The sequence below is a fragment of the Xenopus tropicalis genome, chromosome 1 (assembly GCF_000004195.4).
Source record: "Xenopus tropicalis strain Nigerian chromosome 1, UCB_Xtro_10.0, whole genome shotgun sequence".
Classification (NCBI taxonomy): domain Eukaryota; kingdom Metazoa; phylum Chordata; class Amphibia; order Anura; family Pipidae; genus Xenopus; species Xenopus tropicalis.
This window is the reverse complement of record NC_030677.2, coordinates 213,062,618-213,081,409: the sequence shown is the minus strand read 5'-3', so window position 1 is coordinate 213,081,409 and position 18,792 is coordinate 213,062,618. Positions and strand designations below refer to the sequence as shown.

Here is an 18,792-nt window from a genome sequence, read left to right as displayed (position 1 = left end):
CAAAGTACCGGCACTTCATTTGCTTAGTGCCAAATCAGTTTATTGTGTGGCTGCATAAATGCCTGAATTCCAATATACATGGGGCAAAATATATATCCCCACCCCCCCCGTCATTACAATCTCACCAGTAAATGTTCTTGGAAGCTCGTTGGGAAAACAATATGGCAGCCCCCATCTACTTCTGACAGTAACAGTCTATGCCCTTGTACTTTATTGTCTCTCCTAAGACAAGATGGCCGCCCATGGCAAGATTCGCTCCTTGGGCGAGGTTGCCAAGCGAGCGGATCTTCTCCCGATATCATTTGGCAACGGCATAGTCACCATTGAATTGGGGACCGCAATAATGAGCCGATATGCTCCCCAATCCAATGGAAAGTTAAACCTGATTGATCAAGATCTGCCCAATTTTAGGCCAGATATCGGAGAGGCCCATTGGTGGTGCCAAATTGGTCTGAAGGACCAGAATCGGCAGCTAAAATCTGCCCATGTATGGCCACCTATAGATTTTCTATTGCCAGATGATAGCCAATCACCAATTGTCCCACCCTCTTCTGGAGAGTTGAGATTGGCTCAGCACAGGCCCAGGAAGTAAGGAGCTAAGTTTGTTTCTACCTAATGGCAGAAGTTCTATAACCGACCTTCTTCTGGAGAGTTTAGATTGGCTCAGCACGGACACAGGAAGTAAAGCAGTAGGAGGAGCTAAGATTGTTTCTACCTAATAGCAGAAGTTCTATAACCAGAAGCCAGCCAATTACTGACTGTCCCGCCCCATTCAGTAGAGCTGAGACCAGGAAGTAGAGCGACTGGCAGGGATAGAAAGCAGGTAAGTACTGCGGGCAAATCTGTACCCTATAGCTGCTGAAATATAGTCACAGTCGTGGAATCTCAGAAAATTCAGCCATTGTTTGCAAATCTAAATCACTAGGAGGCAAAGGGAATTATGGGTTGTGAGGGGGGCGGAGTAAGATGGTCCAAGGGCAGGGAAGGGACTAATCTATGAATAATTCAAGGTTCTGTTCTAAAGGGCAAGGCCCACAATCAGCTCTGTCAGCAGCTCAGAGAATCCCCGGGGCGGTCGGTACTTTCCTGCAGATCCAGTGGATCTCAGGGAGCAGATCTCTGCTGCCCCCAGTGGCGGCTCCAGTAACTGCAGTTGCATTTGTACACAGGTAGAGATACAGACAGGGGAGGATGGAATGGCACAGGGGCAGGTGAGCTACAAGGGCAATAATAGGGGGCAGAAGGGAAGACAATGAGAGATGATGCTCTTACCACCCAAGAAATAGACCATGCGTAGTCGGAAGATGGCAGGGGCTTGTGACAGAGGAGAAACATATAAATGTCAGCGAGAAGGACAGAACATGGGAAGTGACCGGATACAGAATGACATTTAGGGGGTATCAGGTGTCAATGAAAGGGTAGAACAGCTAAATACCCCCCCCCCACTCAGTGTATCTGCTGCTATCTACAGAGTCAGAATGTTAATAAACAGCTACAGTAAATAGGAATAAGCAAGACCAACTGCAACAGGAACCACATGAAGGTTCTTTCTATCTTAGATACCATTACAGCCCTACCAGGCAGATATTGTACCCTTAGTGCCACGTGGCGAGGCCACAGTGCTGCCATGGAGAGGAGGCATCACCGTCACATACTCATTACTAATATATGTGACATTACAATCACAGCGGAATTGAGTAGGAGTAATACATGACTATTAAAGAGACATCCCAATGCTCGTACAGTAGGAAAGAGACAGCGCTGAACAGTCAGATGTAGATACTGGGATTCCCAGAAAGCTAAATGCCATGGCAGTTGTATTATAAGATGGCTGCCTATTGGATCTGAGCGTGTAACTCACCAAACCAACACAGCTGAGAGTTGTAGTTCAACCCCCTGTGCTCTCTCCTGCCCAAGTTTGCATATTTGGTTGTATATTTTGGGGAAACTGAAGCTTTATTCAAAGGTGCTAGCCTGGGTGCTACCGTAAGTGCTAGTGTGGGTGCTACCGTAAGTGCTAGTGTGGGTGCTACCGTAAGTGCTAGTGTGGGTGCTACCGTAAGTGCTACCGTAAGTGCTAGTGTGGGTGCTACCGTAAGTGCTACCGTAAGTGCTACTGTGGGTGCTAGTGTGGGTGCTACTCTAAGTGCTACTGTGAGTGCTAACGTAGGTGCTACTGTGAGTGCTAACGTAGGTGCTACTGTGAGTGCTAGTGTGGGTGCTACCGTAAGTGCTACTGTGAGTGCTACCGTGGGTGCTAGTGTGGGTGCTACCATAAGTGCTAGTGTGGGTGCTACCGTAAGTGCTAGTGTGGGTGCTACCGTAAGTGCTACCGTAAGTGCTACTGTGGGTGCTAGTGTGGGTGCTACTCTAAGTGCTACTGTGAGTGCTAACGTAGGTGCTACTGTGAGTGCTAGTGTGGGTGCTACCGTAAGTGCTACTGTGAGTGCTACCGTGGGTGCTAGTGTGGGTGCTACTGTGAGTGCTAGTCTGGGTGCTACCGTGAGTGCTACCGTGGGTGCTAGTGTGGGTGCTAGTGTGGGTGCTACTGTGAGTGCTACTGTGAGTGCTACTGTGGGTGCTACTGTGGGTGCTACTGTGGGTGCTACCGTGAGTGCTAGTGTGGGTGCTACCGTGGGTGCTACCGTGGGTGCTAGTGTGAGTGCTAGCGTGGGTGCTAGTGTGCGTGCTAGTGTGAGTGCTAGCGTAGGTGCTAGTGTGAGTGCTAGCGTGGGTGCTAGTTTGGGTGCTACTGTGAGTGCTAGCGTGGGTGCTAGTTTGGGTGCTACTGTGAGTGCTAGCGTGGGTGCTAGTTTGGGTGCTACTGTGAGTGCTAGTGTGGGTGCTACCTGTGGCTACAGGGAGTGCTGGCGGCTGCCCAGTCTATGTGTAAAGCAAAAGCTATTGACTACATGAAGACACACAGAGCTACTAGTAGCAGCTACTTGTCTCGACTACTAAAACAGACAATGCTGATCATTTACTGATAATTGTCCCTATGTGTGTTTAGCAGAGGCAATTCTCATCATTATCTATGGCAGGGGATTTTCTGGCATTTAGTAGCCGTGACAAGTAGCTGCTACTAAGTAGCTCTGTGTGTCTTTACCCTAAGTGGCCTGGCTGGGGGGGGTGGGGGAATGCCCCAGTGGCAGGGGGGACACTTACCGCTCAGCCAGTGCAGGGAGCTTATTTTATCCAGAACTAGGACACAGTGGGGAGACAGAAAGATGAAGGGGTTAACAAGCGCAATGTGGCATTTCCTTGTTCAGTCCTGAACACCCTACACATCCTGTATGGTATCCGACCAATCAGCTTACAGCTCCGACTGACAGGGCTCATAAAAGGGGCTAAACACAGTGTAGGGGCTACGGGTACCAGAGAATACACAGGGCTTTGCCCACGAGCCATTTCTAACGGTGCAGCTCGGCCATGCAATAATACATATATAATACAGGCAATAAAGGGCACACTAACACGCAACACAAATATAAATATGAGGATCAGAAATAAGTTGCAATAAAGTCCAAAAACACCCCCATACAGGGCAGCGTAAAGGAGAGGGAAAGGTACAACCCCTTGGGTGCTGCTCTCAGTGCCCCCAAACCAGGGAGTTATTTTTGAATTCCTGACTTGGGGGCAAGTTTTGGTTGAATAAAAACAAGATTTAGTACCAAATAAAACCCCTGTAAGCTGATAGGGTGCATAGAGGCCCCTAATAGCCAATCACAGCCCTTATTTGGCTCCTCCATGAACTTTTATGGTGCTTGTGTTGCTCCCCAAGTCTTTTTATATTTGTGGCTCCCGAGTAAGAAAGTTTGGGGGGGCCCCTGAGGTAAGTGATTACAGTCACTGGGGAAGGGGGGGTACCTCACATTGTACCTTTCCTTCTCCTTTAAAATAACAGTTCAGTGTAAAAATTAAACTGGGTACAATAGACAGACAAATAATACATATTTGTAATATAATCAGTTACGCAAAAATGTCATCTATAAAGGCCGGAGGGGGCAGATGTCTAACATAATGGCCAGAACACTACTTCCTGCTTTCAGCTTCTCTAACCTCTTAGTTAGTCAGTGCTTTAGGGGGGGCCACATGGGATATAACTGCCAGTTAGTTTGTGAGCGCGCTGGTCAGATTCAAATGCAAACTAACAGTTATGTCCCATATGCCCCCCCACCCTTAAGTCTCTGATTGGCTACTGACTGCTAACAGCTTAGAGAGCTGTAAAGGAGGAAGTAGAGTTCTGGCTATTATGTTAGACAGCTGCCCACTCCAGCCTTTGTAGATGCCATTTTTGCCTGACTAACTCTATTACAAATATTTATTATTTTATCTGTTTTAATCAGTTTTTTACACTGAACTGTTCCCGTTATTTACCAGACTCTCTCCCCCTGCGGTGGGATTGCCGGGCCCGGCAATGACTAAATCACCGTAACTCCGTGCGCTTAATGAGCCGCAGTGTGGGCTGGAGATGAGAAGCCTCGTGTCCCTCAAACACGGAACATAATGAAGCCAAACTCCTATGGAGAAGACACAGATCCCCGCTCTGGGGGCAGTATAGGCCGGCATCAGCCCCCGCAGCTAAGCGCTGACTCAGGGGGGGCACAGACGGCAGCCCGGGGGCCAATCCCATGCCTGGCACTGAGCCTAGCCAGTACGGATCACTTCATGCAACATAGAGTCTCCTTCCTCCTGGGCAGTACAGGGTTAATTCCATCCCCTATCCTCGTTACTGCTATAGTCCAACCTCCCCGGCTCTAAATCTCCTACAATTATACAAATCCCTGTCTGGTGTAGTGAAGAGGCCCTTGGGCAAAACAGACTGTGTAGGGCCCCATTATCTACATAAACATGCCCAACCTCCAGTGTTCTGGTCTCCATTTTGCACTGCGATTGGCATCTTGCTGTACTGTAACCATCATGCACTTCTCATAGCAGCCAATCAGCAGTCTGAGGAAAACTAATTGCCGATTGGTTGCCATGCAAACTGCGCTTTTGTTAGTGAAAGAGACACACGGTCTCCATCCTGCCCCACTGCTGCCATCTTGCCTAAGCCCCCAACCTTAAGTGCCCCCCACTCCGGGCTTCCCTGTTCTTACCTTCCATGGCGTATTTCATGTCCTGGGCAAAAAGGTTCCACATGACCTCGGCACTGACCTTCCCGACACTCAGCTCCTGGGGAAATCTATGGAGAACAGAGAAGAGAATCCAATGGGAGGATCGGCCATCACATGGGGGTCCAGTTTGCCGTCTGTTGGACCACATCACCCACTATGGGTGGAAACAAGGTCAGACTGACCCACAGGGGTACCGGGTGGGCCAAACGGCTGGGGTCAGGGCCAATACTAGGGTTAGGGAGCCGTGTATTCCGTCTCCTACAGGTGTCAGAGTGCCCAATGGTGCACGTCAGTAGAAGAGAGGTTACAAAGTAGAAATGAATGGGGGGGGACAGGGACCCAAGTGGGCCCATCCTGAAGGTCAGATAGGGTGAAACTTAGGGAGAATGCCTACTGCTCTTATTGATATGACTAGATACCCACCTTGAAGATCACTTAGGGCAAAACTTAGGGTAACTAGATGTTTCTGGGCCCTACAGCAAATCCAATTTAGGGCCCCCTACACTCCAGGGCCCCCCTGCAACCACAGGGTCTGCTTCCTCTATAGTTCTGCCCCCGGGCAACATATATTAGATTTCCCGTTGACTAATGTTTTTCTTTATTTGTGCTATGGGCTAAGAGGGCAATGACCAAATGCTGAATGTTGAAAATCCCTGTAATAAAGATGAATATACGGCGAGGCCCCCTGGCTATATATTGTATTGGGATTAAGCCACACCCCCTCCCTGAACAGTGGGAGAAGAGCAGCCCAAGAGCAGAAAGTAGCACAGCTTTCCCTGTGGGTGGTGATCGGGGGGGGGGGGGGACAAGACACAGGGGTCCTGGTCTAAACCCCTGAGACCTGCAGCAAGTGAATCCCACAGGGGTCCCCAGGGTAAAGGGGCCCGGGCAGAGGTTCATGAGCCCAACAGTCACTGACTACTGAGCCAAAAGGGGTGCATTCACTTGGCTTGGGATACACCACATGCAATAATATTGGGGGCTATAGATATATACAGTATACATATATAGTATTTAGGGGCTGACATGTGACCCGGGCAGGGGTACTATTAAGGATAGGGGTGGGTATGATACAGGTAGGGTTGGTCTGTAAATGAACAATACAATAGGCAGGCAACCCCACGTGCTGACAGTCATGCACTCTATCCGTCTAGTTTGGACTCAATTGAATGTGATGGTTCCGGCTGAACCCCAAACCTGCACCCCAAGCTGTATGCGGTTATTGGGATTTAATGGGCGACTGATCTCTTGAAAATGCTTTCCCACTGGCAATAATGTCACTGGTGGGGAAACATAGGCGTCGTTGCTGGTTACCCAAGCAGCCCAAAGTTTCCCATGTAACCCCTCGGCGATTTAATTCATTCTCGGTGGGAGGGAAAGTCAGGGCATTATGGTGGTTGCTACAAATCGCCCCCCCTGTGCCACTGCCCGTAATGCAGATGTACCCGGTTTCCCTGTACATTGTTACTACATAATATATACCTGAAAATGTTATAGAATGGCTAATTCTGAGCAACTTTTCAATTGGTCATCATTATTTATTTTTCAGCCAAACCCTATTGCTCTGTGAGGCTCCAGTTTTATTGTTATTGTTACTTTTTATTCCTTAATCTTTCTATTCAGCCCCTCCCCTATTCATATACCAGTCTCTCATTCAAACCACTCCCTGGTTGCTAAGGTAATTTGGACCCTAGCAACCTGATAACTGCTGAAACTCAAAACTGGAGAGTTGCTGAACAAAAAGTGAAATAACTAAAAAACTACAAATAATAAAAAATGAAGACCAATTGCAAATTGTCTCAGAATATCACACTCTACATCACACTAACAGTTAACTCAAAGGTGACCAACCCTTTTAAAATGGAAAGGAATAGAGATTATCTTTAGTCGTCTATGTATCACCTCCTGTGAGAGAAACCAAAGGAAGACACAGCTGGATCTGATTGCCCCTAATTGGATAGAATTAGGAGTAGTCTGTTTATGGGGCATTCTCATTGGGTAGGTGGATGAGCCAAATTAATTCCTTTTTCAAACCCAGCTACTACTGTTGGATGGAATGCGCTCGCAGCAGCCGCAGCAGTATGGCATGCAATGCACAGGCAGTCAGGCTGCGTACAGCACTTTCTCTCACTCACCCTGTGCCCGGACACCACACAGTAAGGGCTCGCCCCTCGGCCGGTCTCAGAGTCACTTATACAACAAGAGACAAAGCAGACAGGGAGACAGACTGACAGGAGGTGACTTCTCTACAAAGCACACAGAGGTTAGAGAGGAGCAGAGACAGGTTGGTGCCACATGGCAGCGCCCGCTTACTGTTTCAGCACAGGGGTATAGGCGTTCTTATCTTCCTCAATGATGGAAACGATCAGCGTAATGAGTTTGGGCCAGAAATCCAAGTTCTTTATGCACGGTCCCTGCTCCTCGGGGGGCAGATCCTGTTTCTTAGTCTGCAGGGAAAGCACAATGTGACATCATAGCGTTAGTTATTGCATCACAGCCGAGGCAGCCAACGGTAGGACTGCCCAAACACGCAGCTAAATGATTGGCAGCAAGATGATCCCCAAAAAAGCTGATCTTTATACTAATCCAGGTCCTGTCTATGGCAAATTGTCTCACACAGGGTCACTCTGGCACGGCGGGGCATTAATGGGTTAAAGCACTGGGTTCTTAGACCAATAAATAAGGAAAAACCTCATTGGCTGAGAAGTAGGTTTGTCCTGTTAAAACATCAGGGAGTCGTGTGTATGAGAGAAAATCCATCTGACGTGTGGGTCGAGGGAGGAATGGGGGCAGATATGGGTCTCAGAGATGTCGGAACCACTGATAGAAAGATTCCTATTGGCCGCTGCTCTTGGGAATTCCAATGGATTGGTGGGGAAGTCTTGCATATTCTGTGTAACTAGATCAGCGCACATGATACCCACCGGATCAGCCCACATGATACCCACCGGATCAGCCCACAAATGATACCCACCGGATCAGCCCACAAATGATACCCACCGGATCAGCCCACATGATACCCACCGGATCAGCCCACAAATGATACCCACCGGATCAGCCCACAAATGATACCCACCGGATCAGCCCACATGATACCCACCGGATCAGCCCACAAATGATACCCACCGGATCAGCACACATGATACCCACCGGATCAGCCCACAAATGATACCCACCGGATCAGCCCACAAATGATACCCACCGGATCAGCCCACACATGATACCCACCGGATCAGCGCACATGATACCCACCGGATCAGCACACATGATACCCACCGGATCAGCCCACAAATGATACCCACCGGATAAGCCCACAAATGATACCCACCGGATCAGCCCACAAATGATACCCACCGGATCAGCCCACAAATGATACCCACCGGATCAGCCCACATGATACCCACCGGATCAGCCCACATGATACCCACCGGATCAGCCCACAAATGATACCCACCGGATCAGCCCACAAATGATACCCACCGGATAAGCGCACATGATACCCACCGGATCAGCCCACAAATGATACCCACCGGATCAGCCCACAAATGATACCCACCGGATCAGCGCACAAATGATACCCACCGGATCAGCCCACAAATGATACCCACCGGATCAGCACACATGATACCCACCGGATCAGCCCCCAAATGATACCCACCGGATCAGCGCACAAATGATACCCACCGGATCAGCGCACAAATGATACCCACCGGGTCTGCCTGGTACTCGCGGCTGTACAGCTCGTGGCAGTTGTTGAAGATGTACTCGTAGGTGGAATTCAGACAGGCCTTAACGCAGTCCCTCACCACTTGGCTGGCGCGCGGGGGGCTCTGCAGCTCTTGCACCTACAGGGGAACAGCAAGATGGAGAACAAGGAGTTTTACTCAAGGGGTTGTTATAGCACTAGGAAACCAGAGAACAGATCTCTGTGGGGCAACAGACAGGAATGGAAATACTAAAATCATTTTGTTTTTTTAGGGCTTGGGGGCAGAGGAAGATAAATTCTAATAAAAACAGCTCATAAGGAAATAGAAAGATTAGCAGCTTGTGGCTCTCACAGATTAGTGGGGTAACACATGACATTATTTCTATTTATCTGCAGGCACCCCAATATAAGGATGTTGTCTATTATATTTGACATCTATATATTGACTCAGGGGTAAAGGGAGGAAGACTATGCTCAGAATGCTGCTACACTGGGGTTTATAGATTATTATCTTTATTTAGCCCCCAGTGATTGCCCCCTGTGGTGCCCCCTGAGCTAAGCTGCATTATACCCCAGCTCTCTTGCTCCTGTACCTTTCCCAGAGTATCTGGGTGGCTTTCAATGTTCGAGAAGATTAAATACTGAAAAGGTCTAAATCCCATCGCTAATGCCCCCCTCCCACCCTGGCTACACGCAGAGTCTGACAGGGAACTCGGAGAGAGGCCCAGCGGTTCCATTCATTTGCCCAGAGCTTGGTGCCCCTGCGTGCCCGCTCCCTGGCACACAGCTAAATGCGGGGTGACACATACACAGCTGCCAGACACATCCAAGCCGATTCCTGCCCCCTCACTATTCTGCTTCTCTAATTGCCTCTGCCTTCTGAGCTGACAGCCCTGATCCGCTGCCATACTGCCGTCCCACTTAGCGACATTAGATAAGTACCCGGCCGTGTAACTGCTTCCTTCCCAATCAGAAAGGAATATGAAATCAAGGTGAAGCAGAGGGATCATCAGAAAGCCTGGCACCCCCCCCCCCCCCCCCCCCCCCGGCACCCATGAGTTTAATGAGACGATGCTGAGAAGTGACATTTTCTCTGCACTCTATAGAGACATATCAGTCAGATCCAACTGCAAGCGAGTAGAACCCAGTACCATCTGTTTCTCTCAGTTCCCTAGCCCTGGGGTAAATATTCACATCCCAGTGGCACAAGGGTCACAAGCAGAGTACGGACTGTGTACAAGGGGCCACACTGGGGGGTAATAATAGTTTATAATATACAATTTGGTCATTTTCCTATGGGACCAAACTGTAAATTATATCCTTATAATCAGAGCTTAGTGATGTCATCAGTTATAATCGGAGCTTAGTGATGTCATCAGTTATAATTGGCGCTTATTGAGCCACATGACTCACTAAAACTTGTATATTATAATAAACAAAGTATAAATAATATGAGGATATTAGAAGTCACCTTGGAGAGTATAAAAGTCATGGAACTCCTCAGTGACTTATAATATCCCTATATGTTACAATAGGGGGTACTTTATTCACTATATATTATAAGGAACTCCTCAGTGACTTATAATATCCCTATATGTTACAATAGAGGTTACTTTATTCACTATATATTATAAGGACTCCTCGGGGGCTTATAATATCCCTATATGTTACAGTAGGGGGCACTTTATTCACTATATATTATAAGGACTCCTCGGGGGCTTATAATATCCCTATATGTTACAGTAGGGGGCACTTTATTCACTATATATTATAAGGAACTCCTCGGGGGCTTATAATATCCCTATATGTTACAATAGGGGGCACTTTATTCACTATATATTATAAGGAACTCCTCGGTGACTTATAATATCCCTATATGTTACAATAGGGGGCACTTTATTCACTATATATTATAAGGAACTCCTCGGGGGCTTATAATATCCCTATATGTTACAATAGGGGGCACTTTATTCACTATATATTATAAGGAACTCCTCAGGGGCTAAACTTTATTCACTATATATTATAAGGAACCCCTCTGTGACTTATAATATCCCTATATGTTACAATAGGGGGTACTTTATTCACTATATATTATAAGGAACTCCTCTGTGACTTATAATATCCCTATATGTTACAATAGGGGGCACTTTATTCACTATATATTATAAGGAACTCCTCTGTGACTTATAATATCCCTATATGTTACAATAGGGGGTACTTTATTCACTATATATTATAAGGAACTCCTCGGGGGCTTATAATATCCCTATATGTTACAATAGGGGGTACTTTATTCACTATATATTATAAGGAACTCCTCTGTGACTTATAATATCCCTATATGTTACAATAGGGGGTACTTTATTCACTATATATTATAAGGAACCCCTCGGGGACTTATAATATCCCTATATGTTACAATAGGGGGTACTTTATTCACTATATATTATAAGGAACCCCTCGGGGGCTTATAATATCCCTATACGTTACAATAGGGGGTACTTTATTCACTATATATTATAAGGAACCCCTCTGTGACTTATAATATCCCTATATGTTACAACAGGGGGCACTTTATTTGCTTTATACGCAGGGCCCTATGCACAGGCAAAGACAGGAGTTCGGCACTTACCTTCATGCGGAAGAATGTGATACTTGTCAGTAGGTCCACGGTGGATTTCAAATCCTGTAGGCGATCCGGGCTGCTGGCTGGGAAATTGTTCTGAGAGGAAAAAAGGACACAATTAGGAATAAAGAGCAGGACATTGTGTAACAAAGCCGGGCAGCACAACTCTATGGCAGGGGAGACATTATGGTCATCAAGGTCTGTAGCGCGCCATTGTATGGTCAGAGTACCATGGAACTGGCACCACACAGCTAAGGGCGAGCAGGTGGGGTATAACTCCCAACTGAAGGCAGCCACTAACAGGCCGCACTGTATAATTTAGGATCCAGGCACAAGTTCTACTAACCCACAGGTTATTCTATAACTAATGCAAAGTAACCGGGTTACTAAGCCCAATGTAAAAAAGTCACCTTGGTACAAGGGCATAGTAAATGCTGTGCTGTGTATACAACTGGGCTTTATAGAGATACACAGGTGCAGCTGGTAGTGCTCAGGGCAGGTAATGCCCCCGCAGGTCGGGCAGGTAATGGCCCCTACATTAGTAAACTACCCCAGTATTATCACATGTACGCAGTCGGCTCCCTGTCTGTGTGGCCGTGTAGCGGTCAGTCTTCTGGAACAAACAGTGACATTTCTGCCACGGCTATCAGCACTAACGTTCTATGAAGGCTGGGGCAGTAACTCAGGAACCAGAGCCACAGGCTGCAGAACCTTAGCGTAAGGAAGGGGGAGAGGCAGCGGGACTGAGACGTGCCTGAAGCCATTGCCTGCCCTTTCCTACATACAGCCCTATGCCTCTATACCCACACACAGCTGTGCCCCCCCCCCCCCACATGAGGGAAGAAATAATATGGGGGATCATTCTCTATAGAATTTAATCCCGGCTGTCACAGCTCCGGCTCAGTAACCGGCTCAGCAGAGACAGGATTTGCATCGGGAGGAGAAAAAGCCGCTGCGCAGAATTCATTCCCAACCCACTGGTACCAACCCCGTGTATAGATACTGGCCCGGCTCTTACTGACCCCCACAGTACCGTGGCCTCTCCCACCGCTATCAGCTCTTACTGTACTCAAATAAACCTCATGTTATAATTACTCGGGTCTAATGAAGTGATGTTTATTAAGCCTTCCCTTAGCCTCTATATCACTGCTACTAATCCTATCTATCCAGCTGTGCACACTCACTCACCCTTGGGAAGCTCTGATTGGTTGCACTACTCGTGGCTTATGGGCGGCTGGACCCTCAGGCTGGATAGGGTTAATATGACTAAGGCCTCCATGCTTTATGACAATGCAGTTTTGCTGTACTTGATTAACTACAGGATGGGGTTAATATTGCAATAACACAGTGACAGTATCTCTTTATTGTATTAAGTGTATTCCCTGCAGCCACTTAGCTACGCTTCCCCCTCTCCCCTGTGGAGCCCAACCTGCCTAGGGATCAATCCCCCATCCTGTCGTTGCTATGGAAATACCATAGTACTGGCAGTATCACGAGGAGATAATCCCCTGCCAGCCCCACTGGAACGCTTATCCTTGGTGGCGACCGAGGGTAAATAAGATTGGGAGAATCTCAGGCTGTGGGCGGCTGAAGGGAAGCCTAAGTGGGTAATTCATTTGGAGATGCCTTATATAATGGTGTGCGGCCTAAAGTGGTCACTTACGTCAACCCATATTTGCTTGGGCGGTGTGGCCAATTTGAACCATACTGCCACTGTATTAAGGTGGCCATACCTGCTTGCTAAGGTCGCCCAGTGAGCAGATCTTCTCCAAATATCCCCATCTACGGGGGGGGGGCGATATTGGGCTTATTTGGATTAGAGCGGTTGGTATAGGCGTTGTCGGCTCGGGGACCACATTAACGAGCCAATGCGGCCCCCGATCTGACGGAGAAATCAAACCTGCCCAATCGAGATCAGGTCAGGGATGCCCATTGGTGCTGCCCATATACGGGTAGATATCGGCAGCTAGAATCGGACCGTGTATGCCCAGCTTTACATAGTGTGTGTGTATATATATATATATATATATATATATATATATATAAAATGAGGACTAAATTACGTATCCGCTCCCCACATTCTCCCAGTGCATTCAGATCCCCTAATTACACCCGGCTCTTCTTCTGTTCCAATCCCAAATAAAACAAAGGACACGTAATATTAATCATTACAATGTCCCGGGTGTGACTTGCCCCCCCGGGGCAGTTATTATCTCACCGAGGTGCTGTTTAAAGCCCTATAAAAAGCCCAAGTCCCCGCCCCTATAATCCCCTAACTAAATAGCGACATAATTAGATCCTTCCGTTCAGTAAGTAAGTGTTTGGCGAGGGAGACGGAGCATTATGGGACGTGTGATGGAAGCAGGGGAGATATTTATACCGTAGAGACATTCCCCCCCCAGCCGGCAATCAGCGCCATTGTGCGAGGGATCACTTACCCGGTACATAGACAGATCGATGCGCAGGGAGTTGTGCAGCTGGTCCAGGAGTTTGACGAATCTCTCTTTCTGCCAAAGCAAAAGGAAAGGGGCGATTACAGGGAGAAAACCCAGAATCCCCTGGGGGGGTCACCACATGAATATAATCCTTGGGCAACGCTCGCTGGCACTTACCCCAAAGTTGGAGGCAGAGAAGCGGTCGGAGGCAGAAACGTTGGTGGACGCCGTGGTGTGTGCATAGTAGGCATTTATATTGGCGAGTAAGGTGCTCATCACGGCCGGGACCCCCGGGCACATGTACTTGGATGAAAGGCAAGCAAAGTGTCTGCGGGAAGGAAAAGAAAACAGATCAGGGTTTATAGGGTTAAAGGTTACATTTTCTGGTCAAAGGGTGGGGTACTTTCTGCATAAATACCCCCACTGCCCCGGCCAAGTGTTACCCAGTGAGGAGGGTCACACGACTTTACCTTTGAGTTAACTGTTAGTAGGATGTAGAGAGTCATTTTCTGAGACAATTTGCAATTGGTCTTCATTTTTTATTATTTGTAGTTTTTTTTATATTTGTTAAACTTTTTGTCCAGCAGCTCTCCAGTTTGGAATTTCAGCAGCTACCTGGTTGCTAGGACCCATATTACCTTAGTAACCAAGGAGAAGTTTGAATGAGAGACTGGTATATGAATAGGGGAGGGGCTGAATAGAAAGATAAGGAATAAAAAGTAACAATAACAATAAAACTGGAGCCTCACAGAGCAATAGGGTTTGGCTGCCGGGGTCAGTGACCCCCATTTGAAAGCTGCAAAGAGTCAGAAGAAGAAGGCAAATGATTAAAAACTTAAAAATAATAATTAAAAATTAAGAAATAAATAATGAAGACCAAGTAGCGGATTTTGTATGAAAATGCATTCCTCTCCATCAGGCACATTTATCAACATTGGGCAAACTTGCCCATGGGCAGTAACCCATAGCAACTAATCAGTGATTGGCTTTTTCCAGTCAGCTGCAAGCAGAACAATAAATGCAACAATTTGATTGGTTGGCACCATTTGCCCAATGTTGATAAATGAACCCCAGAAGTCTGCCCGCCGGCCACCGCCACCAGAGCAGGAAGAGGAATGAGGCGCCAAGAAAACACAGATGGACAAACAGCCCCATGTAGTCCAACAGAATAGGGTAGAACCATCTGCTTCTCAGTGCTGTACCAGCTCCCAGCGTAGGCACCGGCTCTGGGCAAACCGGGGCAAAGATTTACAAACATAAAGAATTAAAGGGGAAGAGAAACAGCAAAGTTCAGCTCTATGAACAACACGCCGATCCAACGCTGCCCGACAGAACAACAGCACCAGGTCCAAACAACGGGGATACAGTTGAAAAGGGCAGAATACACATTTCATTAAACCCAGAGCCCCCAGTAACTCCCAGTAACCCCCAGTAACTCCCAGTAACCCCCAGTAACTCCCAGTAACGCCCAGCAAGCTCACATCATTCTGACAGCTGACAGGAATCCTCGCGGCTACACCAACAGCCAATCAGATTAGTTTCATTCGCTGAGCAAAACTGTTACCGTAAAATCATTATCTCCCGTCCCTTCCCAGCAATCCCCAGGTAAATTGGATTTGGATTGTAGCCAGTAGAAATGCTGATTAAATCTTTCCCATTATTGGTGTAACTTCGTTAACTCCAAATGACAAGTTAATGGTAGAACAGACGCGGGGTAATTAGCCAGAAAGCAACATGAGGCCCCCGGGGGCCACTCACACACACTATTTGCTCTGAAACAGCTGGATAAAGGGAAAGCTAAGCACCAGCTTGGGCTGAAAGAATCTGATGGCACCATCTTGATTGGCCAACATGACCGGCTCTAGGTTCTAGGACTTCACTGGGCTTGAGGGCTCATTTTAATTGGCTGTGAGTCCTATTGACCTTGGGCAGCCCCGTGTGGTCCCCAGGCCCTTGTGGTCCCCAGGTCAATGTGGCCCCCAGCCCGGTGTAGCCCCCCAGCCCGGTGTAGCCCCCCAGCCCCGTGTAGCCCCCCAGCCCCGTGTAGCCCCCCAGCCCCGTGTAGCCCCCCAGCCCCGTGTAGCCCCCCAGCCCCGTGTAGCTCCCCAGCCCCGTGTAGCCCCCCAGCCCCGTGTAGCCCCCCAGCCCCGTGTAGCCCCCCAGCCCCGTGTAGCCCCCCAGCCCCGTGTAGCCCCCCAGCCCCGTGTAGCCCCCCAGCACCGTGTAGCCCCCCAGCACCGTGTAGCCCCCCAGCACCGTGTAGCCCCCCAGCACCGTGTAGCCCCCCAGCACCGTGTAGCCCCCCAGCCCTGTGTAGCCCCCCAGCCCCGTGTAGTCAGCTGGCCAATTTCAGGCCAGGGGGCATGTTTACTAAGATTGGTGATAAATATCACTAGTGATGTTGCCCATAGCAACCAATCAGATCTTTGCTTTTGGTCTCTAACTTGTAGGTGATTGTTCAAATCTAATTGCTGATTGGTTGCTATAAGCAACATCACTGGCGATATTTATCTCCAGTCTTAGTAAACATGCCCCCAGATGCCAGTCGGGGAGGCCCATCGGTGCCGTATCAGTCTAAGGGAAATCAGCCCGTGTATGGCCCCTTTAAGAGGGATCCAGTCAGGCCATCGCTTTGCCTAAAGTGGTTAAACAGCCCCCATAGGCCGAAGCAGAATATCTGCCCTTATATAAACACGGGGTAATAATAATAATCGGCTGGGCACTACTGAGAGTTCCAGGAGAAGCACCCGTATGTTCTTGGGGGAATTTGGGAGGAAAAAAAGCACAAACTGCCCCCAGTATCTCTGTGCAGAGTTTATGGGAGCTGGCAGGAACAATAGGTGCCAATCAGCGGGTTGGGGGGACGCCTTGCCGGCACGCGGAGCTATAAGAACCCTCAGTGCTGGGATAATAAAGGCACTGATACCCCCAATCTGTATGTACAGAGAAGCTAACCCGTAACAATAGCCCAATAAGCACGGAGATGGCTGTCCCCGGCTCCCGGGGACCGTGGGAGGTACTCACGTCATGGCTTGGTAAATAGACTCTATGCCGTAGCGCATTGCAAACTCGTCCACTATCTCCTGGGCCGTCTCATCGAAGTAAACCTTCCAGGCGTCGTCCCCTTTGGCTTCTGGGATCTTCACAACCCCGCCTCCTTGTACGTCTGTCAGGTAATGGAACAGGTTCTACGGGGCAGAAAGTGAGAGATATAATAACTCTCCAGTATTAAACTGGGGCTTTTAACTGCAGAATTACGTTGATATTTACAGTCTACGTGATAGAACTGAACAGCCCCTCCTCCAAAAATGCTGTAACCCCGCCCACAAACAGCCCTGCCCCCTGTACCTGTCTCCCTAATGCAGAGTGGGGTTGTTATCTGCCATGTTCAGCTGCTTAACCCCAAACTGCTTGCTGGCCAGGAACATGGGCACTAGAAGCCAGTCTGGTTCTGGTTCTGGTACTACTGCACATGCTTCTGGCCAGCAATGGCTTTTGATGGGCAGAGTTTAAAGTAGGAGGGGGGGGGGGGGGGGGGGGGGGCTACAGAATGGCTAATTCTAAGCAACTTTTCAATAGGTCTTCATTATTTATTTGTTATAGTTTTTGAACTATTTATCTTCTTCTCCTCTCTCCGGTTTTCAAAAGGGGGTCACTGACCCCGGCAACCAAAAGACAAATGCCCTATAAGGCTACAATTTTATTGTCATTGCTACATTTTATTACTTGTTGTTATATTAAACCCCTCCCCTATTTGTATTCCAGCCCCTCATTTAAATCAGTGCCTGGTTGCTAAGGTAATTTGGACTCTAGCAACCAAATAGCTGCTGAAATTCCAAACTTGAGAGCTACTGAATATAAAGCTAAGTTACACAATAACCACAAATAATAAAAAATGAAGACCAATTGCAAATTGTCTCAGAATAGCGCTCTCCATAGGGACGTACCTCGTGCAGGCAGGTGTACTGGATATGGTAGGGCGCCACCTTCTCCTCTCCCTTAATCTCCACGCTGATCTGCAGCCGAATGGCGCCGGATACGGCCGACTTGTCTGTTCGCTTCTCTGAAATCATCGCACAGAAACATAAAGCTCCGATTGCTTCTGTAGCAGTGACAAGTAGCTGCTACTAAGTAGCTCTGTGTGTCTTTGCCCCTAGCTTTACACACGATGATGTTGTACTCATTTATACTCCTACCCCAGGTTGTGCTACAGGGGGGCATTACTGGGCTCTGTACCCATTTATACTCCTACCCCAGGTTGTGCTACAGGGGGGCATTACTGGGCTCTGTACCCATTTATACTCCTACCCCAGGTTGTGCTACAGGGGGGCATTACTGGGCTCTGTACCCATTTATACTCCTACCCCAGGTTGTGCTACAGGGGGGGCATTACTGGGCTCTGTACCCATTTCACTCCTACCCCAGGTTGTGCTACAGGGGGGCATTACTGGGCTCTGTACCCATTTATACTCCTACCCCAGGTTGTGCCACAGGGGGCATTACTGGGCTCTGTACCCATTTATACTCCTACCCCAGGTTGTGCCACAGAGGGGCATTACTGGGCTCTGTACTCATTTTACTCCTACCCCAGGTTGTGCCACAGGGGGGCATTACTGGGCTCTGTACCCATTTTACTCCTACCCCAGGTTGTGCTACAGGGGGGCATTACTGGACTCTGTACCCATTTATACTCCTACCCCAGGTTGTGCTACAGGGGGGGCATTACTGGGCTCTGTACCCATTTCACTCCTACCCCAGGTTGTGCTACAGGGGGGCATTACTGGGCTCTGTACCCATTTCACTCCTACCCCAGGTTGTGCTACAGGGGGGCATTACTGGGCTCTGTACCCATTTATACTCCTACCCCAGGTTGTGCTACAGGGGGGCATTACTGGGCTCTGTACC

At 48.4% G+C, this 18,792-nt stretch overlaps 1 protein-coding gene across 6 annotated transcripts in view; it reads right to left on the bottom strand.

Annotated features, from left to right (window-relative positions):
- Positions 1 to 18,792, bottom strand: part of LOC100489443 (protein unc-13 homolog B) — a 158,435-nt gene that overhangs the window by 23,379 nt on the left and 116,264 nt on the right. For all 6 annotated transcript variants that reach the window (XM_031894975.1, XM_031894973.1, XM_031894972.1 and 3 more), the window contains 8 exons: positions 17,835 to 17,950; positions 16,912 to 17,075; positions 14,065 to 14,215; positions 13,891 to 13,959; positions 11,459 to 11,548; positions 8,828 to 8,962; positions 7,431 to 7,564; positions 5,100 to 5,185 (listed from right to left, as the gene is read on the bottom strand). In XM_031894975.1, coding sequence (XP_031750835.1) covers positions 5,100 to 5,185; positions 7,431 to 7,564; positions 8,828 to 8,962; positions 11,459 to 11,548; positions 13,891 to 13,959; positions 14,065 to 14,215; positions 16,912 to 17,075; positions 17,835 to 17,950 — 945 coding nt within the window. The remainder of the gene's footprint in view (positions 1 to 5,099; positions 5,186 to 7,430; positions 7,565 to 8,827; positions 8,963 to 11,458; positions 11,549 to 13,890; positions 13,960 to 14,064; positions 14,216 to 16,911; positions 17,076 to 17,834; positions 17,951 to 18,792) is intronic.